Genomic DNA, 27,810 nt, shown 5'->3' with positions numbered 1-27,810 from the left:
ATCGTTTATAGCAAAGGTGCATAGGAAGGCCTCCAGGTCTGAGCCCCTTAATTCCAGGGCTGTTAATGATTAAAGAGAAGGATGGGGGTGGGGAGGGAAATGAGGGCGGAGGGAGCTGGAGATTCATCCACCACCTCTCGCTTGGGCTCCTACCTCACGGCGCTTACAAGGGGCAGAGGACCAGAGTCTGCACCCCGTCCAGGGCAGCTCCGGCCCCCAGGTCCCCAGGCCCTGGGTTGAGGGGTGCTGGCGGCAGGGAGACAGGGACAGTAGGTAAGTTTTCTGAGCCCTGCGGCTGACACGCCACAGGCTCCTCTCACAGCCTCTTCTTCCAGCGGGACCAGTCCAGACAAGGCGCTGATTTCCACTCCTCCCCTTCCACCCCCCCCTTCTCGAAGGTACCCAACCCCCGCCACTTCATCTCCCAAAGCCTCCCCTTTCCTTAAACCCCCCCTCAAACTCACAGCTGCTCCAGAGGTTCCTCCAGTCAAACCCTTTCTGGAAACGACGGCGGCCCGGCGGGTCCAAAACACCTACCATCCCCGCTCGCGTTTCCAGGATCCCTACCCCCGCCGCCGCCGCCGCCGCCGCCTCTTCTTCCACCACTGCCGCCGCCTCCTCTTCATCTGCGGCCCACCGGCGGCAGCCGCCCCGAAGCCCCGCCCTCTCCATCCCCTCCTGCATCATCACTTCCGGTAACCCCGCAGGCCGCCCGCTCCAGGAGGCGGAATAGGAGAGGGGCGGGGAGGGAACGAGTGGCAGTTTGCGTCACGACGTACGCAAAGACGTACGAAGCCGTCGCCAAGTTAGGGCAAAGACGTAGCGACGCGGAAGGAGAGCTAGGAGAAGATGGACTGGACCATTTTTTTGGCTGGAATGGGGGGAGGAGAACGAGGGGGAAAAGGGAAATAAGGAAAGGATCAACTTGGCTATATTGTTGGGTATACGGCGGAGCGTGGTCTAGAGTTTGAAGGTTAAGGAAGGCTCGAGCCTACCCTCGACCTGGGACTAATGCTCCCACAGAGGTCCGTGCGGTGGTTTGGTCCGGCCTGGCCTACCCGACCTGCTAGAGCTTAATCAGCCGCCGCTCAGCTGGTGGGCACCGGGCGCCGCCTCCTCCCAGCCTGTTGTAGGCTGCGGCGCTTCTGTGGGCGGGGGAAGGCTGGACTGACGCAGAGTGAGTGTAGAGGATGGAGACGCTGACTCGCGCGGGAGGCAGGGGAAGGGGTTGGCTCCCCAGGGGCAGGGATTGGGGGGGGGGGGTTGCGACGTTGCTAGGAGACAAGCCTGTGTGACCCCAGCCTCGCGAGGGCGGCTCGGTGTCACCGCCGCTGGCCTCGGGAACTTGCTAAGGGAAGCGGCTCGAGGGCCAGGAAGGGGAGGCCTGGTTTGGGAACGCTGAAATGCCGGTTTGGGGCCCATCTGAGACTTCTGAATCCTTTGGGTTCCCGAATGTCAGTCGGAGATTAGTAGGGGCAAATCTGGGGGCGAGAGGCATCTGGCTGAGGAAGGGTTGACACAAACGAGTCCCCCACACAATACTGAGATTTTCTAAGATAATGAGAACGAGCTTCTTAAATCCCGCGGTCCGCAAAAGTTGTTGCTCCGTGACTGTTGGAGTCCGTGAGAAAGTTAAAAAATAAATATCAGTAAGTGAGAAATGCCCCAAAAGTAGTAATATCAGGTGAAGTGGTAGAAGATGGGGGGAGGGCCACTCTAAATCGGATAAGGCTGTTCAGAGGGGGCCAGGTATGCAGAAATCCGAGAAAAGAGGAAAGCTAGGGAATGAGCCTTTTAGGTGGAGAAAACCAACGGGAAGGGACCCGAGGAAAGAAATGGCAAGAAGGCTAGGTGCTTGGAGTAGAAAGGAAAGAATGAGAGCCAGAGTGGTCTGTGATGGAAAAATGGCAGGGCCTTATCAAGCATAGGCTTTTAGCCCAAGGTGAGGGTTTGGCTGGTTTTTTTACGGGGGGGGGGGGGGGGTTAAGAAGGAGTGACTAGATCTGATTTACATTTTTAGAAAATCATTCTTGGCTCCTGGATAGAAAAAGGTAGAAGTAGTCAGACCTGTTAGGAGGCTGTTGCAGTAGGCCAAGGGAGAGGTAACATGCCAAGTTGAATGTGAAGTGTATGGGAAAGGAAGGAACCAAGGATGACTCCTAAGAGAAAATAGTTTGGAAGGCACTACTGTTCTTTTGAACATGCTAGTTTTGATGTCTGTTAACCATCCAGGTAAACATGTTGAGAAGTTAAATATACAAGTCAAGGAAAAACTCAGATAATAAATGCAGCGATTTATTCCCAGATCACCTAAGAAGAGGGTGCAGATTAAGAGGAAGGCCTCTAAAACCCCTTGGGGCTCTTTACATTTAGAGATGATCCAGAGAAGGAAAAGCCAGCAGAAGAAACTCTACACATACAAAGCCTCAGAGATAGAAGGAGGCCCTGTAATATCCTTCAATAACGGAACCCACCCTCATATAATCATCGAGACTTATCCTCGAAGCCCTGGCTCAAATATCTTGCCTCCTTTCCTCTCCCAGCTTTCAGTGCTTTTGGACTCCTGCGCAGGTGATTTGTGTTCATTATAGCAAACCTTACTTTGCTTACTAATTGTTTATAGGTCTGACTACCCTGTGATCTATTTATTCTTTGTGCCCTGCTGGCTCCTGGTTCAGCGCCTAGTTCAGGGCCCAATATAAAGGAACACTGTGTCCATAATGTATCAACCATGGACTTCAACAGCTTCTGACAAAGGGGCATTTGTTCCTGCTGTTGCCACCACCACCACTAGATATGGTTGATTTCATAAAATCTAGAAAGTGTATCAGAAGAGTAATCAGAAGGCCTGGGCTTCAATCTTGGATCCCTACTGAGCAGCAGAATGGCCTTGAATGAGACCCTTTTCTTTGAGTTTAATGGGTTGGCCTAGATTACAGACTGGCAAGACAGATACTGCCTGCAAACACGGTTTGGCCAACAAATTGATTTAAATTATTTTTAAAAATTTACTTGTCAAATTTAAAAATCTGATTTTCAGCTTCATTTGAAAAATGAGACAATCTGACACACCAGCCTGAGATTCCTACACAGCAACAGTCAGCTGAAGCCTATGAGATTCTTCTCATGCTACCTGCCTGACCCCGTGGGCATTTGATTTGCAATTCTTGGTCTAGAGCTCTGCTTTCCATATGTAGCCACTAGCTATGTAAACTTAAATGAAATAAAATTTAAAATGCAGTTCCTCAGATGTACTAACCATATTCAGGTGCCCAGTGCCAGTGAATACCCTGTTGGGCAGTGAAGGTATAGAATATTTCCATCATTGAAGAACATTCTATTGGTCATTGTTGGACTGGAGGAACTTGAAGGTACTCTGGGTGTTAATCATTCTGCACACTAAAGATGGACAGTCATATCTCCTACTCTCAAGAAACTTTGTCTAGTAAACAGCTCCCCATGCCTCTGCAGATGAGGAAAGTTGCTCATTCAATAGTTGGAGGGTACTTGGAAACTGTCATGAAGGTAGAGATCCCCTGTGCAGAGTGAGAGTTATATATCAGATGGTTGGATCAGGGGTCAGATGATCTAATGTTATAACCAGAGCCCTTTGTCTGTTTCTTAATCCAGTTCCTTGGGAAATTATCACAAAGAAGGGGTTTGAATGTTTTAATTTAAATGTTTTGTGTTGACTTCCCTAGTTCCTATGAAGGGTTCAAATTGATGCCGTAATAACGGCTACTCTGTGCACCGAGGCCAAATAGAAATACGGAGACAGAGATTTTGGAGGAAGAGAGAGATGGCTTTATTTTTCTGCCAGGCAGAATGGAAGACACAGCAGGCTAGCGCCTCAAGAACTGTGCCCCCCGCTCCTCAGGAGTAAGGGAAGATTTTATATGTGGGGCTCGCAGTCTGGGTAAATGATAAAAGAGTCCAGGTGGTGAGGATCTTGCATTCTTTTCTTCTGCAAATTCATGGCTAAAGCTGGCATCAGGCAGCGCAGCAACCGGGTCTGGTGTCCCTGAAATTATCAGCCCATGACCTTCTTTCTGAAATGAAGGGTGCTACGGGGGTGGGTAAGAAATGTCAGGTGCAAGGTGTAATTCATATGGAGTCAGAGAGTAATCAGCTTTGTGTCTAGCTACAAGTGTTAGTAGTAACAGCTAAAGAATAACCAAGATTGTTTAACTCTTTCAGGCCAGGTTATCTTTCTCCTCTAGCCTGTTTGAGGTTCTCTTTGTTTTCCCTGCTCTCAAGAGGAAAAAGAACAATCACTTCTATCTGCATTGCAGCAAAATCCTGGGTAGTTACTAATGAATGACTGGGGTTGATCTTTATCATTGACCAAGTTTTCATGCATTGCCAGTACATACACACACCCCCCCCTCCCCCCCATGCACACCTTCTACTTCTGGTAACTTGTTCTCACAACTTCTGATTGACTCTTTGTCTCTTAAAATATGATAATACGGAAACGGTTCCATTTCTTTTGAACTGAGAGACTGAAACTTGGTTTCCATTTAGAGTTTCTATCCCTGAGGGGGCAAATAGCTGTGCATCTCTTGGTTAGGATAGCCTGGTTGGAGTTCCCCTTACAAGCATATTGTGTGTGCTCCTGTGCCGATATATTTAGGATGAATAAACATGCCTTATATGATCTTGTTTGGGATAATTTAGAAACCTTTCAGGCATAAATATTTTTAGTTTTTCCCTGTGTTCTGAAGATTCCCCATGTTACAGGGCCTAACCTAATTTCTTTTTCTTTAGGTAAGATAAAAATATAATCTACCCTCTCCTCCCTGACCCCTATCTCTGACATACCATATTGTCAATTTCAGTGTAAAAAGATGCTGTTTCAGAGAATAGTTGTGGTATGATTAAGTACACCACACAAGCATATCCTGAGATATGCAAAACAGTGTGTGGCATTACACTTCCCTTTTTGGATTCTAGTAACCAAAAACTGAATCCAGGTCAGGAAACACAGGGCGTGTGTGGGGGCGGGGAGATGGGGGGGGCGCATAGTTTAGCTTGAAAGTTATTCAATTTAGGTAAGATATGGGAATACATCAGAAAGTATAGGATATGAGAATACATCAGAAAGTAGGGAAGGAAAACAGATCTAGGAGAAAAGTGCACCAAAGGATAAGCAAGGAATAAGAGATAAAGGAAAAAAAAAATAGGAAGGGAAGCTTGGTCATGCCCTTGGTGTTGGCACCTGCATTGTATTTCCAGTAAGAAGTCTGCTCTGTGGTCTGAAGATAAGCGATGCCCCCGGCAGGGTTATTTACTCATACTGAAGAACAATAGCCCTTTACTGTACAGGGATTATTAATGATCAGAGGGAAACAGCTTTAGGAAAATCCATTACTACCACAAAGCGATAAATTCACCAACAGGCAACACGTTTCTTTTCCCTCCTCTGCAGACAAAGTTTAGCATAGATAAAAGAGGCCTCATTGTTTCTCCTTTATTTCCTCCTATTCAGGTAACATTTGCCTTTGTTAGCTCCCAATGCTAAGTGATTTACATGGATTATGAACAATCCTTAAAACAACTCTTTGAAGAAGGTTCTGTGGTTAACCCATTTTAAGAAACCGGGGCGCAGAAAGATTAATATCTTGCCTGATGTGGTGAAGTCAGGATTCAAACCCAGATCACTCCAGAGCCCGTTAGTTTATTGTTTGTATTATATCTCCTGTTCTTTACATATGTGGAAAAATTTTGAATGCCTAAAAGCAAGGTAGTCATTCTCTATTCTGCTATCTGGGGCAAGAAAATCTGTTTGCTTTGACATTGTAAGAACACAGTTCCTTGGAGGTTTTCCAAATGACAAAAGCTTTAAATTATAGTTTTTGGGGTTGGTTTTGAACCCTGATCATTTGGATGCAATGGACCTTATTCCCCCAAAGGATGGGGGAATAAGAAAAGAAGTGTCAAAACCTTACTTTTCTATATCTTTGATTCTAAGCTTCATGGAAACATAGTATATCATTTCAGTCCTGTGGACAAACCCTGAGTGCCCTTAAAAGAATTTAAGAGTGAGGGTTATGTAACAGCTGTGTATACTGCCCTAGATGGAAGTAAGAAAACTGCCTTGTCAAATAACACTTAAATCTTCAATTCTTTATCCTGACACCTACAGTGCCACTCTTGAAAACATCATTGTGAGGGTTAATTAGTATTTTTTAATGCTCTAGGGTCTCCTGTTGTGAAACCTGGTCGAAATACCACTGCATATATCTCAGGATGAGAATGGAAATTACTGGTGATTATTCTGTGTGGGTAAACTTTTTCTTCTAACAAATGTAATTCAAGCACCAACTTTGTGCCAGGCCTAGGAGTGTAATGGATGAGACAAGGTCCCAGCCTGCTCCTCTCCCCCTCCCAAACACAGTGGAGGAAGAAACGTAAGTCAAGCAGAAAATTATAATAGAGTAGAATGAACATTATGATAGGAGTGTACACTTAGCAGGGACGCTGACCCAGTATGAACAAGGCACCTCATGAAAGGTGATGAAAGCCAAAGGATGAGAATCAGCAGTTAGGCAAAAAAAAGAATATTTCAGTTATATGCGTTGGGGTCTTCTATTTGGCAAAAAGGAGGAGTCTCAGATCTAAGAAGATAGGGCAGGAGGACTCGGGGTAGGTCACCATTGGTTCCTGGTCAACACATAAGATGGATTTCACTGGGTGAGTTTGATTATCTCCCTCCCACCAAATCATAAAGTAGTTGGGAGTAGTTGGAAATTTGACTATATTATAGTCATTGGTTATGATTTTTTAAATTTACACTTAGGGACAGATCTTGAAAGAATGGAAAGAGTCTCATTCCACCTGGGGTTTGAAAGTCGGTTAATTTCCCTTGCCTTTTCTGTCCCTTGTTTGTACTGCAACACTTTTTCTTCAGTAGAAGGCAAAGCCTCATGGGAGTACAACATTTGGAATTTTGACATTCCTTAGAACCAGAGTCATGCTTCTATAAATTTCATCTGAGGAAAGGGAATTTTCATCTCTAAAACTCCTAAGTGTTCATGCAGTGATGGTCTTTCCAAAGGTGAAAGAAACTGTTCCAAGGGTGGGGAAAACGGTGAAGTGGATAAAGCCTCTAGTCCTAGCAAATCTTCCCATAGGCCTCCTGCAAAACACAATCTAGACATGAGAAGTGCATAGACCCTTTCACTGTATTTTCATTAACAGCATGTGGAAGAGTGAGTGGGTGGTGCCTTTTTTTTTTTTTTCCCCTAGGAAATTGATCACTGCCAGTTTTGAGTCTCCTTTACTGACTCCAAAATAAAAACTTGCAGTCAGGGAAATAATCATCCAGCTTCTCTGGCTCTTAATCGCAGCTCTGCTGTCAATTGGGTAGCATTAGGCAAGACTCTTCACCATCTGCAAGACTGGTAGAATCGCAAGTACTTATGGTACAGTTTAAAACCCAGCATGTTTTAAAAAATGTAAACCAGGCCATGATACTCTTACTTGCTTAAAATCTACTAATGTCTTCCTTTTGCTCTTAGACTACAAATCAAACTCCCTTCCAAGGCCGCCTCTCCCAACCTGTGCTGGATTCTGTCCAGCTGTGGCCTCTCTTCCTCTATAGGCTCTCAACTGTATTAACATTGAGGTTGGTCCCCACCTCATAGCCTTTGTTCCCGCTGTTCTTTCTTCCTGCATCACCTTCCCTTGAACTCTTCCCATTAATAGGTTCCTGAACGCCATTAAAGACTCAGCTGTAATGTCACTGACTACCCAAAATTAAATAACCCCCGTCTCTGCTCATTCATATCATATTACTGTTTCATTCCTTGAAAGTACATATCACCATCAAAAGTTGTTTTTCTTGTATATCGTCTGCCTCTGCCACTAGGATATAAGCTCTAGGAGGACAGTTACCATGGCTGCTTGTTTATCACTGTGTGTCTAGAACTGCATATGCCTGGCACATGGGCACTGAATAAATGTTGAATGGACAGATGGATGGATAGATAGATGCTTGGGAGGGAAGGGTGAGACCTGTAGGGTAGTAGCACTGTAATGAGTGCTGGTATCTCTTTTGTGATGTCAGCTCCCTTTGGAGTGTCAGGAACAGGGTTGCCGCAGGGAACAGAAGAGCAGAGCAGTCTGGTTAAGTGCACAGCCTCCTCTAAAGGTGCCGGTGTGTAACATCATTACTGAGGAAGGACAGTTGCAGGGGAGGGGTAGATGGTATATGAGAAAACTTATAAAAGGGTAATTGCAATTCATATCAAGGTGCAAAAAGAATGGTCTTTTGTTCTTTGTAGGAAGGGATTAGAATTTAGTTCCCATTGTCACAGCTGGCTAAGATCTTTAAAGCAATCAGCAGACATTCAACCACATTTACTGAGATTGAGCAGCCTATTTAGTGATTAAAAGTTGGGGCTCTGACTCCACACTATCTAGTTTTGAATCCAGACTCCACCTCTTCCTCACCATGCTCAAGTTATGTAACCTCCTTTTGCATTAGATTCCTCCTTTGTAAAACAGGATAATGTAGTAATTACCTTACAGAATTGTGATGGTTATGGGAGTGAATATAGGCTGGAATACCTAGAAAGCCTAGCACAGAGTAAGTGCAAAGTAAATGTAGCTATTACTGTTATTATTATCCTTATTATTATTCCTTTTAGTGAGCAAAATGCAGTCCCTGCCCTCCAGAAATTCAGAGACTCTGGGAAGAAAAAGACACAGTGAAACTGCAAAAGAACAATAGCTGGTTGTGATAGAAGCAGAGAAAAAGATGCTCCAGAAAAGCTTGAGTAAACTGGTGTCTGTGCAACGCGGTGGCCAGCAGAAAACAGGCATTCTAAGTGAAAGGCTTAGCCGGAACAAGCACCAGAGCGTGACCCAGCAGAGTGCCTTAGAGCTACAGCTCCCAAACTTGGGTTTTGGGGGACTCTACAGCACAATTTTTACTATTTACCTATGTTTTAAACCAGCTTAAAAATTTCTGTAATATGTTTAAAGGTAGCTCTAAATCACTGCAAAATAGAAATCACTTTAAATCCTGGGTTTGATGGGCTATTAAAGCACATTAAGAGAAACTAAGAAAATAAATATTTTATTGTACATGAAAAATTTCCTCCCCAACCAGTGTTTGGGACACTTGCTTTAGGGGAAACGTGTGATTATGACCCGAGGCCAAAATTCACTAGCAGCAACATTTGTCAGCCTTTTCTTAATGGTACAGGCTGCACATGGTAGGTGCTTGGTAACGAGTTTTATCCTAGCACTGTATTTATACATGAAGTACAATTTGAAGAAAAGAGCCCAGTTTCCAGTCACAGTTCCTCTGAGGCACACTTCCTAACTCTTATCTTTCCTCATTCTGGGTTAAGGAAGTGAAAATTGAATTTTGAAGAAATATCAGCCTCAGAATAAAAGTTATAAAACTTTAACTGTAAAAATTCTGTAAGAACTGATTTTACAGGCAGTTGAGACTGCATTTCAATTGTGGTCCTCTAAACAATTTAATATTCTTGATGTCACCCATGGGAGACATCCCAGCAGACCCCATTGCATCAGATCAACCCCTGATGCTGGTAAAGAAGAAGAAGGGCTGACTTGGCCTTGCATCAATAGTGAAAAATCACTGATAGTTTTAGAGGAATAAATGTTGGTTTCAAGCCATTATTTCCAAAGGGAGAAAAACTCTTAGGGAAAAGGCACTTTTCCCAAACAAGTTGCTTCCTAGGAACAAAAGTATAAACCGAAAGGAAAAGAGCTTTAAATTTTTTATTTTATTTTATCTGATTTTGTTTCTAGAATCACAATCTTTGTAAGAACCACTTGTTAAGAGTACATAAGGGAGAATACAGCTCTAGACTCTCTTTGGAAATCTTTTGGACTTGAGTTTTCTGGGTCACCTGAGTTTGGAGAGGGAGACATCACTTATTTCCCTTTCAGGATTAGTTTCAAAACACTTAAACATTAAAGTGTTTTGAAAATGGTCCTATTAAATACCAATTGTGAGTTCTGCTTGTTACCTTAAATAACGTAATTGCAGGACTTGTGTGTCAGATTATGGTATGTGATCAGTTATAGTTTGAAGCTGTGGTTCTTAAGAGTAATAAAAAGAAAGAAATGAAAGTCAGACTTTGGAGAAGTTTGCTGCTATTTTAATATGCCAGACCACCTTCACTTTCCCCCTTAAGTGTCATGCAGTCAAGGAAGTTTCATCTGTTAATGACAGGGAAGTGAAGCAGTCATTAATAGAAGTTAGTTGCAGACTCTCTGCTCCTCACAGGAACTGACTCATGTATTTTCATAAGAAACCATAGAGTTTTAGGGAGAGCCAGAAACTCAGAAACCTGCTTCCTTACCAGGAAAAACATCAGTTCATCTTGAGTTTTCATTACGATTAGCCACAATGCATGATCTCTCTTGGTTTGTATGAAGAGCATTTTTCAAGCATTTTTCTCCTGTGAGGTATAATGGATGTCAGAATGGATATCAGGTATAATGGATGTGTTGAATATAACTTTAGTCCTTTTCACTTTTGAATTGTGTGAAGTAGGACTTCAGGCTTTTCATCAAATGGTTAAAAGCCTTGGTTCATTCCTCATTGCTTAAGGAAGGTCATCAGGGTCAGGTTAAGTAGAAGGTGCAGCCATACTCAGACATTCTCTCTAAGGTGAATTCCTTGCAGGTACTTAGAATTTTTAGATAAACACAGCTGCTTCCAGCTCCCATCTGCTTTCTTTAGCTGCCCAAATTCCCATAAGCTCAGGGCCACCCTAAAGCATGCAATCTTCATGTATTACCCCTCCTCCTTGGGTTGGAAATGGGTCTTGTTCTCAAAGGGCAATGAGCAACCTACTTCTTGACAGATGACCTGTTTGAGGTACGCCCAGGACTCCTAATGAGGTGTCCCAGTGCCTGGTTCTGCTACTCACTTGCCACATCTGTCCTCCTCGATTTCCCAGCCTGCTGATTTGTTAAAGGCAGTACGGTATTCATTTTCCTAAATCTGACTAATCCCAACCCTCTAGTAGTGGGATTTTTTCCCCCATCTTCTCTGAATTTCTTCTTTTTTAATCATTTTTTAAAGTTGAGGTATAGTTGACTTACAATATTATATTAGTCTCAGGTGTACAAAATAGTGTATATATGGCACATCTTCTTTATCCTTTCATCTGTCTTGTCTATTGTAAATAATGCTGCTATGAACATTGGGTGCACTTATCTTTTTTAATTAGTGTTTTTTTCCAGATACATACCCAGGAGTGGAATTGCTGGATCATGTGTTCTATTTTTAGTTTTTTAAGGAGCCTCCGTACTGTTTTCCATAGTGGCTGCACCAAGTTACATTTCTACCAACAGTTCCCTTTTCTCCATGTCCTTGCCAACATTTGTTATTTATGTTCTTTTTGATGATAGCCATCTGGCAGGTGTGAGGTGATATCTCACTGTGGTTTTGATTTGCATTTCTCTGATGATTAGTGATGTTGAGCATACTTTCATGTGACTGTTGGCCATCTGTATGTCTTCTTTGGAAAAATGTCTATTCAGGTCTTCTGCCCATTTTTTAATTGGGTTTTTTTTTTTTTTTGATGTTCAGTTGTATGAGCTGTTCATATATTTTGGGTGTTAACCGCATATTGGTCATGTCATTTGCAAATATATTCTCCCATTCAGTAAGTTGTCTTTTCATTTTGTCAGTGGTTTCCTTTGCTGTGAAAAAGCTTTTAAGTTTAATTAGGTCCCATTTGTTTAGTTTTGCTTTTGTTTCCTTTGTCTTAGAAGACAAGTCAAAAAAAAGTTGCTATGATTTATGTCAGTGTTCTTGCCTGTGTTTTCTTCTAGGAGTGTTATGGTTTTCAGTCTTACATTTAGGTCTTTAATCCATTTTGACTTTATTTTTGTAAATGATGTATAGTGCTGTTTTGATAACTATAACTTGGTAGTATAGTCTGAAGTCAGGGATCATAATACCTACAGCTCTGTTCTTTTTGAAGATGCTTTGGTTATTCACAGGCTTTTGTGTTTCCATACAAATTTTAAGATTATTTGTTCTAGCTCTGTGAAAAATGCCTTTGGTATTTTGATAGCAATTGCATTGAATCTATAGATTACCTTGGGTAGTATGGTCATTTTAAGAATGTTAATTCTTCCAAATCAAGAACATGGTTTATTTTTTCTTCTGTTTGCATCCTCTTCAATTTATTTCATCAGTGCCTTATACTTTTCTGAGTATAGGTCTTTTACCTCCTTAGGTAGGTTTATTCTGAGATAGTTTATTCTTTTTGATATAATGGTAAATAGGACTGTTTCCTTGATTTCTCTGTCTGATAGTTTGTTGTTAGTATAGACAAATTCAACAGATTTCTATGTGCTAATTTTGTATTCTGCAACTATACTGAATTTATTGATGAGCTCTAGTAATTTTCTGGTTTGCATGCCATTTACAAACAGTGACAGTTTTACTTCTTTCTTTCCAATTTGAATTCCTTTTATTTATTTTTCTTCCCTGATTGCTGTGGCTAGGATTTCCAAAACTATGTTGAATTAAAAAAGTGGTGAGAGTGGGTATCCTTGTCTTTTTCTTGATCTTAGAGGAAATACTTTCATCATTTCAACATACATTGAGTATGTTAGCTGTGGCTTTGTCATATATGGCCTTTATTATTTTGAGGGATGTCCCCTCTGTGCCCACTTTCTGGGGAGTTTTTATCATAAATGGATGTTGATTTTTCTTTTTTTTTTCCACTTAAAAAAAATTTTTTTTGGCCATGCCATGTGGCATGCAGTTCCCTGATCAGAGATTGAAGCTGTGCCCCCTGCAGTGGAAGCACAGAGTCTTAACCACTGGACCATGTGGGAAGTCCAAAATGGATACTGAATTTTGTCAAAAGCTTTTTCTGCAACTATTGAGATGATCCTATGGTTTTTAATTTTCAATTTGTTAATGTGGTGTAGCACATTGATTGATTTGTAGGTATTGATAAATCCCACTTGATCATGGTGTTTGATCCTTTTGATGTATTGTCGGATTCGGTTTGCTAATAATTTGTTGAGGATTTTTGCATCTATGTTCATCAGTGATATTGGACAGTAATTTTCTTTTTTTGTGCTATCTTAGTCTGGTTTTGGTATCAGGGTGATGCTGGTCTCATAGAATGAGTTTGGAAGTGTTCCTTCCTCTGGAATTTTTTGGGATAGTTTGAGAAGGATAGGCGTTAACCCTTCTCTAAATGTTTGGTAGAATTCACCTGTGAAGCCCTCTGGTCCTGGACTTTTGTTTGGTGGGAATTTTTAAATTACTGATTCAGTTTCATTACTGGTAATTATTCTGTTCATATTTTCTATTTCTTCCTGGTTCAGTCTTGGGAGGTTGTACATTTCTAGGATTTTGTCCATTTTTTTTTCTGTTGTCCACTTTACTGGCATAGAGTTGTTCCCAGTAATCTCTTATGAGCCTTTGTATTTCTGTGCTGTTGACTGTAACATCTCCTTTTTCATTTCTGATTTTATTGATTTGGGCCCTCTCTTTTTTTGTTTTTGATGAGTCTGGCTAAAGATTAATCAATTTTGTTTATCTTTTCTAAAAAACAGCTGTTAGTTTCATTGATCTTTACTTTTTTTTTTTAGTCTCTTTCATTTATTTCATCTCTGATCTTTATGATTTCTTTCTTTCTACTAACTTTGGATTTTATTTGTTCTTCTTTTTCTGATTCCTTTAGGTGTAAGTTTAGGTTGTTTATTTGAGATTTTTGTTGTTTCACTGAGGTAAGCTTGTGTCACTATAAACTTCCCTCTTAAAGCTGCTTTTGTTGCATCCCATAGATTGTGGATCATTGTGTTTGTGTTTTCATTTGTCTCTGGGTATTTTTAATTTTTTTTTTAATTTCTTCAGGGTCATTTGGTTGTTTAGTAGCATATTATGTAGCCTCCACATTATTTGTGTTTTTTGCAGATTTCCTCTTGTAGTTTATTTTTAGTCTGATAGCATTGTGGTCAGAAAAGATGCTTGATATGATTTTCACTTTTCTTAAGTTTCCTGAGACTTGTTTTATGGCCTAGCATGTGATTTATACTGGAGAATATAAATATGTATTCTGCTGCTTTTGGATGGAATGTTCTGTATAGATCTATTAAGTACAATTGGTCTGATGTGTCATTTAAGGCCAGTATTTCCTTATTGATTTTCTGTCTGGATGATCTTCTCCATTGATATAAATGAGGTGTTAAAGTCCTCTGCTATTATTGTGTTGCTGTCAGTTTCTCCCTTTATGTTTGCTAATATTTTCTTTATGTATTTAGGTGCTCCTATGTTGGGTGCATATATATTTACAATTTTTATTCCTTCTTCTTGGATTGATCCCTTGATCATTATGTAATGTCCTTCTTTGTATCTTGTTACAGTCTTTGTTTTAAAGTCTGTTTTGTCTGATACATGAATTGATATCCAGACTTTCTTTTGATTTCTATTTGCATGGAATACACATTTCCATCCCTCCACTTTCAGTCTGTTTGTGTCTTTAGATCTGAAGCTAGTCTTTTGTAGACAGTATATATATGGGTTTTGGTTTTGTATCCACTCAACCACTGTGTGTCTTTTGAGTGGGGCATTTAGTCCACTTACATTTAAAGTAATTATTGATAGGTATGTACTTATTGTCATTTTGTTCATTGTTTTTGGTTTGTTTTTGTAGTTTTTGTTGTTCCTTTCTTCTCCTTTTGTTCTTTTCCCTTGTGATGGTTTGATAACTATTTTAGTGTTATGTTTGGATTCCTTTCTGTTTTTACATGTATTATTATAGATGTTTGGTTTGTGGTTACCATGAGGTTTATGTATAGCAGTATATATATATATATGTGTATATATATATATATATATATATGTATATATATGATTATTTTAAGCTGCTGATCTTTTAATTTCAGATGCATTTAACAACCCTACATTTTTACTTCCCTCCTCCCACAATTACTGTTTTTGACATCATATTTTACAACTTTTTGTTTTGTGTGTCCCTTAACTACTTAGTGCAGATATAGATGATTTTACTCCTTTTGTCTTTTAACCTTCCTACTAGCTTTGTATGTAGTTGGTTTACTACCTTTACTATATATTTGCTTTTACCAATGACCTTTTTCCTTTTGTAATTTTTATGTTTCTAGTTGTGGCCTTTTCTTTTTCACTTAGAGAAGTCCCTTAACATCTTGTAAAGGTTTTTTGGTGGTGCTGAACTCTTAGTTTTTGCTTCTTTGTAAAACTTTTGATATTTCCATTAAATCTGAATGAAAGCCTTGCCAGGTGGGATATTCTTGGTTGTAGGTTTTTCCCTTTCCTCACTCTAAATATATGCCACTCCCTTCTGGCCTGCAGAGTTTCTGCTCAAAAGCCAGCTGATAGCCTTATGGGAGTGCCCTTGTATGTAATTTGTTGGTTTTCCCTTGCTGCTTTTAATATTCTCTCTTTATCTTTAATTTTTGCCATTTTAATTACATTGTGTCTTTGTGTGTTCCTCCTTGGGTTGATCTATTTGGGACTCTCTGTGCTTCCTGGACGTGGATGTCTGTTTCCTTTCCTAAGTTAGGAAAATTTTCAGCTATTATGTCTTCAGATATGCTCTCTGCCCCTTTCTGTCTCTCTCTTCTTCTGGGATCCCTATAATGTTAATGTTAGTATGCTTGTTTTTTTTCCTAGATGTCTCTTAAACTGTCCTTGTTTCTTTTTATTCTTTACTCTTTTCTCTGTTCAGCTCCAGTGATTTCCACTACTCTCTCGTTTCAGTTATTCTTTATCTCTGTTTGGTTGTTCTTTATATTTTCTCTTTGTTAAAAACCTCTAACTTCTCACTCTGTCCATCCATTCTTCTCCCAAGTTCTTTGATCATGTTTATGATCATTGCCTTGAACTCTTTATTGAGTAAATTGCCTACTTACAGTTCACTTAGTTCTTCTTCTGGGGTTTTATATCATTCCTTCATTTGGATCATGTTCCTCTGTCGTCTCATCTTGCCTAATTTGCAATTTTTATTTCTATGTATCTGGTAGGTTGGTTTAGTTTCCCAGCTTTGGAAAAGTGGCCTTTTGTAGGAAACATCCTGTGCATCCCAGCATCACACTCCCATCTGGTCATCAGAGCTATATGCTTGAGGGGGTCCCCCTATGTGAGCTGCACCGGTCGTTCAGCTGTGGCAGGCTGACTACTGTGGGCAGTCTGATAGGTGTATCTGGCCCCTGGTCTAACTACTTACCAGGCCCTGTCTTGTTTGGATGCTGCCAAGTGCAGATTGGTAGGACTGGGTCACGAGGCAGCTGGCTATAAAACTATGAGAGGTTCCAGGGCTAGTGCTGGCTCACTGGTGGGCAGAGCCAGGTTCTGGGGTGGGTGTTTACAGAGTCATGCTGGTGGACACAGCTGTTTCCTGACACAGCTGGCTGTGGGGTGTGGGGTGTCCCCAAGCCCACTGGAAAATGAGGCCTGATCCTGGAGCAGCCAGCTGAGGGTCCCAAGATGTCTCAGAGCTGGTGTTGGCCTGTTGGTGGGTGGGGCTGGGACCCAGGGGGTCCTGGGTCTGGTGCCAGCCTGCTGATGGGTAGGCTGGGTCCTGCCATGGCAGGCTGCTGGGCTGTAGTGGTCCTGGGTCTAGTGTTGGCCCACTGGTGGGCATAGCTAAGTCCAGTTGTCCCTGGCTGCAGTGTCCTGGGAGTCTTGGGGCTAGTCCCTGCATACTGGTGTGTGGGGCAGGTTCCTGGGCCCTGTAGTGGACAGAGCTGTGTCCTGAGATGGCTGTGGGCTCAGGGAGTCTTAAGGCAGCTTGCCTGGTGGTTGGTGGGGTGTGTCTCTGCCCAGCTAGTTGCTTGGCCTGAGGCATCCCAGTACTGGTGCAGATAGGCTGGTGGTGGGTGGGGCCAGGTCCCAGTGTTAATAAGCTAGAGAGAGAATTCCAAAATGACACTTGCCAGGACTGGTGTCCACATGGTAGAACGAGCTCCCCAAAATGGTTGCCATCAGTGTCTGTGTCCCCAGGACAAACACCAGTTGCCTCCTCTCTCTCCAGGAGACACTTCAAGATCAGCAGGTAGGTCTGACCCAGGCTCCTTTCAAATTACTGCTTCTGCCTGTGTGACATTTTGTATGTGCCCTTTAAAAATAGTCTCTATATCCCACAGCCCTCTGGGTCTCTCAAAAGTAAGTCTCTCTGGCCTTCAAGGGCAAACATTCTTAAGGCTTGTCTTCCTGATGCCAGACTCCCGACCTGGGGAGCCTGATGTGGAACTCAGAGCTGTTGCTCCTTCTGGAGAACCTCTGCAATTGTAATTATCCTTCTGTTTGTGGGTCACTCACCTGGAGGTACAAGTCTTGACTATACCACAACTGCACCCCTCCTACCCATCTCATTGTGGTTCCTTCTATATATGTAGTTGTAAGAAGATCTTTTCTGCTAGATTCTGGTCTTTCTCATCAACAGCTGCGATGTTGGTATGCCTGTGACAGGAGGTGAGCTCAGAGTCTTCCTACTCTGCCATCTTGGCCAAGCTCCCTGAATTTCTTTTAGATGTAGAAGTAAATAGTAAAGAAACAGGCTGAAGTTTTTGCATAAGTGAAAAAAATAGAGAGAAGAGGGAAAACGCCTAATGTCCATCAGCAGGAGAATAGACAAGTATGTTGTGATATCTTCACACAATGGCCTGAATTGCAGTAGTGAGACTATACGAACTACAGCTACACGTAACAATATGGATGGATTGTACAAATACGAGCAAATAAAGCAAGTCGTAGAAGGACATAATACCTTTCAGATATATAAAGTTTTTAATTTGCTAAGCAATGTTATATAATGTTAAGCGTAAAGATATATGTGAGAAAGATAACAAAGTCAGGATCATGGTTCCTTCTAGGAGAGAGGAGGGGGGATTTGATTTGGAAGGGGTACAATGGGGGTTTCGACTATATGTATTTTATTCTTTAAGATTCTTTATGAATATATGACTGTTAATTATGTTATATATTTTATATATATGGAATATTTTATAATACTAATAACTTTAAAGTAACAGGAATTCAGTTTTTAAAAATACAATTAGCTTTCAGGAATATACTTGGGTTGGTTCTCTTAGCCAAATCCTCTGAAATTAAAACTGATGTTTCAGAGTAAAAATTCGGAGGGGTCACAAGATCTTCAGTCATCAGAAAGATTTTCAGTTGTACTTATTATACACTTCTTATGTGGACAAGGAAGTAGCCCAACACTTTTGAGCAATATTTTCAACACAGTTATGATGAACTAAAAAAAAAAGTTTGCAACCTGACAAGCTCTGGGTGGAATTGAGTCTGCAGACTCATTTTATTTGGTCTTCTTGGTACTCGCATTTTCAAGAATAAGGAATTACTGTCTTTTTTGAAATTTCATATTTTAAAAATCTCACTGCCGCCTATTGTTAAGCTATCAGGAAATCTGGCACCCTTAGTCCCTCAATTCTACATGAAAGCAGCTGGCTGGGGCTGAGTAGGAGCTGTCTCCTTTCAAGGGGGCACGTCTTCTCTAGTTGGCCACTGTCCTCACCTGGCCAGGTTCCCTCATTTTCTTACCTGCCAGACGCCAGTGGCATTTGAGTTTGCAACCCCTGTGTTAAACTCAAGTTCACACTTAACTAGAAAATTCAGTTATTCAAAATGTGCCTTCTCCTACGCACTCAGGTTAGTGATATAATTTTACCAGAAAACACACTAAACGCATCATTCCTAAGATATTCTGGCAAAGAACATACTGGTTTAAAGAACATTAAATGTGCATTTGGTTTTTTCATGTTCGTAAAAATGACCATCATGGCAAACAGCAAGGCTGAGCAACCTCAACCATGGGGTGATGTACAAGGCCATCTAAGAGATTGCTGGTATTCACCTAACACCGTTCTGGCAGTGCTACCAAACAGATCTGTTGAGAAAGAGCAGTTATTTCTAGACTAATTAAAGAGCTTGATTTTATTTTAAATGTACAGCTGCCTCACTGCCTACTGTTAAATTGAATTTTTGTGCAAATTTTCCCTCTTCTATTTTGGTGGGTCGGAAGATGACAACGGCAACACGACAAGAAGTTCTTGGCCTCTACCGCAGAATTTTCAGGCTTGTGAGGAAATGGCAGGCTGCATCAGGGCAGATGGAAGACACCATTAAAGAAAAACAGTACATATTAAACGAAGCCAGAACTCTGTTCCAGAAAAACAAAAATGTAAGTAGGTCCCAGTTTGAGATTGCAAGGAGGGGAGCATTTTCTTGTGGTGTTTGTTCATTTCTTTTTTGTCCTAAAGTTGAGAGGACTGAGCAGCACCAGTCACAGTGACAGAGTACGGAGCAGGAAGAGGCCAGAGGCACAGCCTCGTTGCCTTGCCCAACCACCGAAAAGCAGAGCCTAGCCCAGGTTTCTCACTTCACTCTTTTTAGGTCTCAGTCCAGCTGGTAAGTGGCTCAGCATCCTCAGAAGACCCCATGAGCCAGGTGATCTGAGTCAGGCCCCTGAGAATTTTCAGAGTAGGATCGGTTCCTCACACACTGTGCCTGTTGTCAGCCACTCCCACAGGAGGTGTGCAGTTAAGTTTTTTTTTTTTTTTTTCAATTCATAAGCTATTCAGAGCCTCCAAGTATAAACCCATTCAGAGGGACGAGAATAGGATTAAGACAAGGGTTTCCTTCATAACTTAGCTTTGAACTCAGGCCTCTTCGGCTACAGAGAGACTTTGCCCTTTGGGACCTCAGAATTGGGTAAAATAGTGCCTCCATTAGCTAGTTGAACCCAGACACCAGGGATCCAAAAACCATTCCAAGAGGCTTGACTTAACAAACCATAAAGCATTAGCTGTCGGCTCCTTAGGAAGCCTGCCTGGCTCTCAGCATGGAAAGAGGCTTTTAGCTCCTGACTTCTCTTGCCTCTTTCTCATTGATCTCATAGATTCAGAGCTGTCACTGTTCACTTCATGAAACTTCCTGACCATCTACTCTCTTTACTTTTCCCTCTCAGTCTCTTTTTCTGTCCTCACATACTCTCCTACCAGCTGTCAGTGTCCTCTGAAGGTCAGCCCTCTGCACTGAGGCCCAGAGACCTTGGTTCCAGATCCCATATCTTGGCCTCCCATCAGCCACCTGCAGGAACTCACCACAAGTGTAATAGCCCAATGCAGATCTCATCTTTCCACAAGAACACCTCCCCTTCCCAGCTCGCCCATTTCTGTCATAGCTCCTGCCACTACTTTGTGACCCTTTGCTCTCATTCTTTCATTCAGCAAGTAGTTGAATGTCTACCACATTCCAAACACCAGACTAGACATCAGGGATATAACTGAGCAAAACCAAAAGAGGGTCCCTGAAAGATGTTTCAGAGTTAGATGGAAAGAAATATAAAATTACTGTTGGGGTAATGCTACACAAGAAACCCTCTCAGTTTACAATATACTTCCCTTCTCATAATCCCTGAAGTCTCCCTGCTTTTAATACCAACCTGCTTGTGAACTTTTTCTGCTCTTAGCATAGACCATGCATACTACATCAGAGTGTATATACCCTCTGAGGTCCTGAATAGTCCTTGGAGGAATAGACATGAACTATTGTAAGTGCTGTTTCTATTTATTTGTTTATTTATTTGTTTTTATTTATTTATTTATTGGCCGTGTCGGGTCTTTGTTGAGGCATGCAGGATCTTCATTGTGGCGCACAGGCTTTTCTCCAGTTGTGGCACATAGGCTTTTCTCCAGTTGTGGCACATGTGCTTTTCTGTAGTTGTGTTGTGTGAGTTTTCTCTTCTCTGTGGCGCGTGGGCTCTGTAGTTGTGGTGCCCAGGCTCCAGAGTGTGTGGGCTCTATAGTTTGTGGCATGGGTTGCCACAGGCTCTCTAGTTGAGGCACTCAGGCTCAGTAGTAGTGGCGTGTGGGCTTAGTTGACCCGCTATTTATATTTATTTGTATTGCTCCTTTAAAAATGTCTATGTTGTATGTATTTATAATAGAATTATTAATAAACGGAAATACACAGATGGGAGCTATGGGCTCAGATTTGTTTTTTTTTTTTTTTTTTTTGGCCACACTGTGCAGCTTGTGGGATCTTAGTTCCCTGACCAGGGATTGAACCCAGGCCATGGCAATGAAAGTGCCAAGTCCTAACCACTGGACCACCAGGGAATTCTTAGGGCTCAGAAAAATTTTTTTATAAGTGTATTTATTTATTATTTATTAGCTACATTGGGTCTTTGTTGCTGCTCATGGGCTTTCTCTAGTTGCGGAGAGTAGGGGGCTACTCTTCCGTTGCGATGCTCGGGTTTCTCATTGCGGTGACTTCTCTTGCTGCGGAGCATGGGTTCTAGGCGCACGGGCTTCAGCAGTTCTGGCGCACGGGCTTAGTTGCTCCGAGGCATGTGGGATCTTCCTGGACGAGGGATCGAACCTGTGTCCCCTGCATTGGCAGGCAGATTCTTAACCACTACACCACCAGGGAAGCCCCTCAGAAATTTTTTATTAAAAGAAGTAGAAGATCAAAAATGTTGCAGACCACTGACCTATACCTACCCCTAATTAGCTGATCATATTCTGTTTTTGTTTGTTTGTTTGTTTCATTTATGTTGGTTTGGTCTCCTTAACCACATTGTCAGTTCCCTGAACACATAGACAGTTTCTTATCCTTTTCTAGTATGTCTCATGGTCCCTGCCTTGTGGTTGTCACTAAATTAATGAGCACTTACAAATACTCTGATTCAGCTGATCTTCTCCAGGAAGTCTTCCTCAAGTTCTCTGCCCTCACCCAACCCCATGATGGCCACCTACTCTGAATTCCTATGTAGCAGTCTTGTAGCAGTCATTGTCCTTGTTGATTATATACTGTTGTGCCTTTTCTGTAGCTTCATGTATCAGAGTTGTTCTTCCCAGGTGATACCCTTGATAGTTGAAGGCAGGGACCACGGCCTCACAATGTCTAGCCTGGTCCTGGGGATATCATAGTAGTATGTGCCCAGTAAACCTTTGCCCGTTCACTCACCTAAAGACTGCTCAAGACCCTTTGGGTTTTCAGTTAAGTCAATAATAATCCTTCGTTTGCCTCTGCTTGAATCGGCCCAATGTAGTGTGAGCCAGAGGGAGGTGTATGTGCCAGTGATGGTATATGATTGAGATAATTTTGCTGTGGTGGGGGAGGTACATGGATTTTTAATTTTAAAATACATACTTGTTTTACCATCTATTAGAAAGAAAACAGTTTCAGATAATTTTGCAAGTACTGTGCTTAGAGAGTCCATTTAAAGAAAAAGTTTAATATTAGCATAGGTAGTTGTGGATATGGCAAAATCATGCAGGCAGCCTCTGAATGACTGAATTTGGAGAACTCTAATCCAACTTGTTCGGATGGACAGCTGGAGCCCCAGAGCCCTCAGCCCCCTTAACCATCTCTTTTGTTAGGGGCTTCTTTCTCCCTAATCCCTAATGTAGACATAAGTAGTTTCTTGTAACCTCATTTGCTATAAAAGATTAATAATAACCCAAAGGTATCTCATTAATTGCTCTGAATCCTAATGGGCAAATGAGAACAAGGGAATCTACTCCCAAGGTGAACATCAGAGCAATAGCTTCTGAGAAATACAGAGGTCAGAAAGCTGAGCCTCTGTCCCAAGGGACTCAGCTGTGGTTCTTTCTAAGCATTGCACTGCAGTTCCTGGAACTTTTCTCTGCTCTCAGAGGTACCATAGGACAGGAATGCCCTTGGAATTTCCAAGCCACGATGGCCCAGACTTCACTGTGGGTGTCATCCAGGGCTGATGCAGTCCCAGCCCTGCGTTGAGGCCTACTTGCAAACTCAGAGCCATGTGTTGACTCATTTTCCATCCTCAGAATGAAACGGTTTCTCCCCTTCTCCTACCTGGCTTTCTGTTTTTCAGAGTGAACTTTTCATTCCTTTACTTGAAATCGGACTACCACAATTGAACTGTTTTGAAATTTCAAATGTAATTTCTGCTTCTCCTAATGAGCAAGACAGTTTACAGTTCGAAACAGAAGGTGGATCATTCTCCAGTATCTTACTCAGGGGGTTTCTATACAGCACTTGCTGAAACAATTGGGTTACTTGAAAGTAACTTGATCAACATGGGGAGCGTGTGAAGAACCATTCTCTTTCATTGTTGGTGGAAATATAATTTATGAATTGTTCTTAGGAATATAAATTGGTACAACCTTTTAGAGGATAATTTGAATCTACAGGGAGTATCTGTGAGAATTAAAAATGCATGATCCCTTTGACCTAGCAGTTCTCTCTCTAGGAAATGACCTTTCTTTTCTTTTCTTTCTTTATTTCTTTTTTTTTTAATTTATTGACTGCATTGGGTCTTTGTTGCTGTACACGGGCTTTCTCTAGTCTAGTGGGGACTACTCTTCATCTTGGTGCGCGGGTTCCTCATTGCTGTAGCTTCTCTTGTTGCGGATCACGGGCTCTAGGTGCACAGGCTCAATAGTTGTGGTGCATGGGCTTAGTTGCTCTGTGGCGTGTGGGATCTTCCTGGAGCAGGGATCGAACCCGTGTCTCCTGCATTAGCAGGCGAATTCTTAACCACTGCACCACCTAGGAAGTCCCTGACCTTTCAAATATATTTGCATTTGAGCCAAAAAATTTTTAGAGGGATCCACTGGTGGTGGTGGTGGTAGTGGTGTTGTTTTTGGCTGCATTGAGTCTTCGTTGCTGCATGCAGGCTTTCTCTAGTTGTGGCGAGCAGGGGCTACTCTTCGTTGTGGTGCGCAGGCTTCTCAGTGCAGTGGCTTCTCTTGTTACAGAGCGTGGGCTCAGTGGCACATGGAACTTAGTGGCTCCATGGCATGTGGGATCTTCCTGGACCAGGGATCGAACCCATGTTCCCTGCATTGGCAGGCAGATTCTCAACCACTGCACCACCAGGGAAGTCCTGGATCCACTGTTTATAATGGCAAAAAATTGGAAATAACCTAAATGTCCATCAGTAGAAGGTTGGTTAAATTATAATACAGCCTTATGTTGGAATTTTGTGCAGCTGTTAAAAAAAAAATGGCACAGCCTGCATGTGTAAACATTGAAGGAGCTTCAGGTTGTTAGTGAGAAATCAAGGTTCAGAACTTTCATTTTTATAAGAAAAAATACTAAGTTACAGAGGTGTAGTTATATATGCACAGAGTATCCGTGGAAGAACAAACAAGAAACTTCTGATAATTGTTGTCTCTGAGAAGGGGAACTGGGAGACTGGAGGAAGAGGGAGATTTTGTTTTTCACCATATCTTTTTGTATTCTTTGAATTATTTTTACCATGTACTTGTATTATCTACCTCAATAATTTTTAAAAGTTTAATCCACAGGAAATTTCATATTAAATTGCTTTTGATTTTTCAAATTACCAATATTTAATTTAGTGGCTAATGAACTGAAAAAGTTTAAGAAAATGTATACCTATACTTCATGTAGCATGGAAAGATGCTAGCAATCTCACCTATTTTTCCCTCTTAATAGCTAACAGACACAGACCTGATTAAACAGTGTATAGATGAATGCACAGCCAGGATTGAAATTGGACTACATTACCAGATTCCTTATCCAAGGCCAGTGAGTATGACTCCAGTTCACACGTGGTGTGTACTTATCCTTGTCAACCCAGTTATTTCCAAGAATGTGTACCAAGAGGGCTAATGTTTGCCAAGAAGTCTAGAGCTACCGTAGCAGGCATGTTGAAAGTAAGCTATCCTTGCATGGCCACCAAACCATCACAACAAACTAAAATGTCAGTGAATGCCTGATTTCTCCTACTTGTACAACTTTTCCATATATAGAAGGGAAAGCCAGCTCACCTTTATATAGCTTTCTCTTCTGACTTTCACCTTTTTTATGGAAATATTTTTATTTTCCTTATTGTAAAATACAGATTTATTGTTAATAAAAGAATAAAATTCAAACATTAATGGAATGCATAACGTAGAATGTGAAAATTGTCAAAAATTCTCACCCTGTGGAAGTGAGCACTGTAACTGTTAAGTTGGACCATATAAAATTGTGGGTATTCTATTCTTGACCTACAAAAACAGCAATTATATTGTATTGGCTCAGCCTAATAGTTTGGTAATATATCCTTTTAGTCTTTTTTCCTATACTCATGTACATACATTTTCTTTACCTAAAGTACACGGGACCCTAGGCATACTGTTTTTTGCCTATTTATTTTACGTCCTCTCTTTTGGATATCTCTGCTTCCACCTTTTAACATGGGTGCATTGTATCCTGTTGTAAGAATATGTCATAATTTAACCAGCACCCTTTCACTAGACATTTATGTTGGTCCCAGCTTTCCACTATGCACAGAACATCTTTATGTATACACATTTTTCCTTACCTTTTTTGGACTCTCATCTCACTGTGTGATCTGTGGTTTTTTCCTCCATGCAGAAAGTATGGCAAAGAAGAGCACAAGCTTTGGAATCATACAGATCTGGCTTCAGATCCTTGCTCTGCCACTTACTGTCTAATCTCGAGCAAGTTATTTAACCTCCTGAGCCTCCATTTTCTCATCTATGAATATTAGAATAATAATTCTCTATGAGATTCTACTGAGGATTAATGTGTATGACTATCAAGAATATATAGCACTTAGCAGAAAGCATGGCACTTAGTAAATCTTCAGTGAATGTAAGCTGCTGTGATGATTATAATTCTTAATATTATCATTATTCTTATTATTCAGATTCATCTGCCTCCTATGGGCCTTATCCCACTACGAGGCCGGGGACTTCGAAGCCAGGAGAAACTGAGGAAATTTTCCAAACCAGTATATCTCAAGTCTCACGATGAAATTTCCTAACCCAGGAAAAAGTTTTTTTCTGAGAAAGATGAGCCAACTAGGCCTTAAATGTAAACAAGACAACAAAGCTCTTCTTGATTATGAGCAAAAATCCAAATATCTTCTTAAAGCCTCTGAAACACTGTTACTCACCCCATGATGTGTGCTCACACATCACACACTAACCCTAAAGGTCATGGACCTTATATCCTCACCAAAGCATCATTTGGAAACAAGACTAAGGCCTTAGGGCAGAAGACTGAAAGGTGATAAAGCTCTTCGAGGGAAATCCGATCACCAGACATGCCAGCTGTATGAAGAAATTAGCCAGTTGCTGAAAGTTCTCATGGCTGATATAAAACTATACACCACACCTCAGAATATTTTTAGGCTTTTTTTTTTCAAGTTATAGATTTGCTTAAAAGTGGGCTTTCTGTGTGTGCTTTGTTGTTTTTTGGCACTTTCAATTTCCAGATAAACTCCCCTTAAAAAGTGCATCATTGGATCAATCATGGCTTTTCACTGAAATTTTATATGAGACCCATCTGTGCCCTGGAGATGCATACACACAAAAGTGCACGTCTTAGGTAAAAGCATGTGTTTAGTTTATCTCAAAGCCTGTGATTACTTTGGATACACTTAGGATCTGAAAGGCTCAGCAGAAACTCATACTGAAACTCATAAAACTCATTATGAGAATTTTACCTTAACATAATTGGGAAGTACAAGAGCTAAGCTGGCTTTCAAATGATATCCAAACAGAAATGGGACAAGTAGAGATCAAAACGCAAAGGACTTACACCCCTGCATGTATGGATACAGGTGAGGGTCCCATGGCAGGTCATTTGTACACCAGCATCATTCCCTCTTACCTCCAAAGGGGATGGGTAATCACCAATAAAGAAAAATCCCTATTGACTTTGGTCTTTCTGTATTGTTTTCCAAAATGGCCTTGTGCTCCTCAAAAGCAGCAGTTTGATAACTTCCTGCCCATGCCTAGATTTAGGATTCCCTTGTCACACGGATTCTCTGATTTAAAATATGTATATATTTCAATTTCAAAACCTGTTCCTGTGAGCAGAAGCATGCTTTCTCATGCTCAGGATAAGTATCGCAGGGTTTGGCAGTGACATGGAGAGCAAATATAATACTGTATCAGCAGAGCTATAGCATGTACATATTTAACACAAATGCAGCTATAGGCCTTTGATGAAGAGAGAGAAATTTAAATGTGCTGGCAGGCATGTTGGCCACTCCATGGCCATTCAGTGAGCACATACCCCAACCTAGCTTGTGTTAGGAGACATCAATCTGCTGTTCCATCAATCACTCTCCTTCTATCTGATCTCATTGTGAAAGCATTTCCCTACCGAGAGGTGGTTCTAATGTTTAAAGTTAAGTATTTCTAAAGCAATGTAAGGCCTGTGAACTCAAGCCAGCTACTTTATCTGGTGGTCAGTCAGTGAAACAGTGACCTGTTCTTGCATTAGAGGAAAAACTGGCTGTGCTGAACTGAATGAAACGACTTGCTGTCTCCATCATTGTCTCTAAGTAATTCAAGATGATTTTGAATATGCAATTTTTGTCTTACTCTGTGGGGGGTTGAAACCATCCTTCCTACCCAGACTCCTCCAAAATGGAAGTCCATCTAATTGCTAGCTAACCTCCAAGTACCTTCTGTGTGCCAGGAATCTTACCTAACTGTGAATTTTATATGCCTAGCCTCCTTTGCAAAGATGCATGTTCTATTACACAAAAACATAATTTCCTGCCAAACTTTCCATGAAACCTATTTGTTTATAATAACTTTTCATTTTCTGTCCAACCCTATAAAATCTCCTTCTTTGGTCTTTCAAAGGCATCCCCTACATCCCCTCTTTCGATGAAATTTTCTTCCAGTGCTGACAAGGACTGAAAACTATTCAACAGACAGATTTTTAAAGAACAGGGACTAGCTTGATGACAGGGTTTGTCTGATATCTGCTGAGCTATTTATAGGCAGGGCCTATAGCCTCTC

General features: G+C 41.4%; 2 protein-coding genes and 1 non-coding gene across 11 annotated transcripts in view; 1 reads left to right on the top strand and 2 right to left on the bottom strand.

Moving 5' to 3' along the window:
* The window catches only part of DCUN1D3 (defective in cullin neddylation 1 domain containing 3), a 37,776-nt gene extending 37,120 nt beyond the window's left edge, over window positions 1–656 (bottom strand). For 3 of the 5 annotated variants that reach the window (XM_057748734.1, XM_057748733.1, XM_057748732.1), the window contains exon 1: window positions 465–656. The gene's annotated coding sequence lies outside the window, so the exon portion shown is untranslated. The remainder of the gene's footprint in view (window positions 1–464) is intronic. The other 2 variants (XM_057748736.1, XM_057748735.1) reach the window with 2 other exon arrangements.
* Window positions 147–25,921, top strand: LYRM1 (LYR motif containing 1). Of its 5 annotated transcripts, none has more exons than XM_057748737.1 (5): window positions 1,085–1,177; window positions 17,003–17,054; window positions 19,047–19,205; window positions 24,476–24,568; window positions 25,698–25,921. In XM_057748737.1, the coding sequence occupies exons 3-5, from the start codon at window positions 19,047–19,049 to the stop codon at window positions 25,812–25,814; spliced, it is 369 nt and encodes a 122-aa protein (XP_057604720.1). In that variant the 5' UTR covers window positions 1,085–1,177; window positions 17,003–17,054; the 3' UTR covers window positions 25,815–25,921. The 5 variants fall into 5 exon arrangements, with proteins under 5 accessions (XP_057604724.1, XP_057604722.1, XP_057604720.1 ...); XM_057748738.1 differs by having other exon boundaries at window positions 1,101–1,177; window positions 16,988–17,054; XM_057748740.1 differs by having other exon boundaries at window positions 1,112–1,177; window positions 17,034–17,054.
* TRNAE-UUC (transfer RNA glutamic acid (anticodon UUC)) lies at window positions 21,073–21,144 on the bottom strand. Its single transcript has one exon. It is a non-coding gene; the product is annotated as a tRNA-Glu (tRNA).
* Window positions 25,922–27,810: the final 1,889 nt, after the last annotated feature.

This window comes from Hippopotamus amphibius, chromosome 9 (genome assembly GCF_030028045.1).
Source record: "Hippopotamus amphibius kiboko isolate mHipAmp2 chromosome 9, mHipAmp2.hap2, whole genome shotgun sequence".
NCBI lineage: Eukaryota > Metazoa > Chordata > Mammalia > Artiodactyla > Hippopotamidae > Hippopotamus > Hippopotamus amphibius.
Note: the sequence above shows the minus strand (reverse complement) of the source record. Positions and strands in the feature narration are given on the sequence as shown.

Bases quoted from the DNA above. Each gene is read 5' to 3' on its own strand.
- LYRM1 (XM_057748741.1), top strand. From the start codon at position 19,047: ATGACAACGGCAACACGACAAGAAGTTCTTGGCCTCTACCGCAGAATT. The intron at 19,206-24,475 runs GTAAGTAGGTCC...CCCTCTTAATAG, and splicing joins TGTTCCAGAAAAACAAAAAT to CTAACAGACACAGACCTGAT. The intron at 24,569-25,697 runs GTGAGTATGACT...CTTATTATTCAG, and splicing joins AGATTCCTTATCCAAGGCCA to ATTCATCTGCCTCCTATGGG.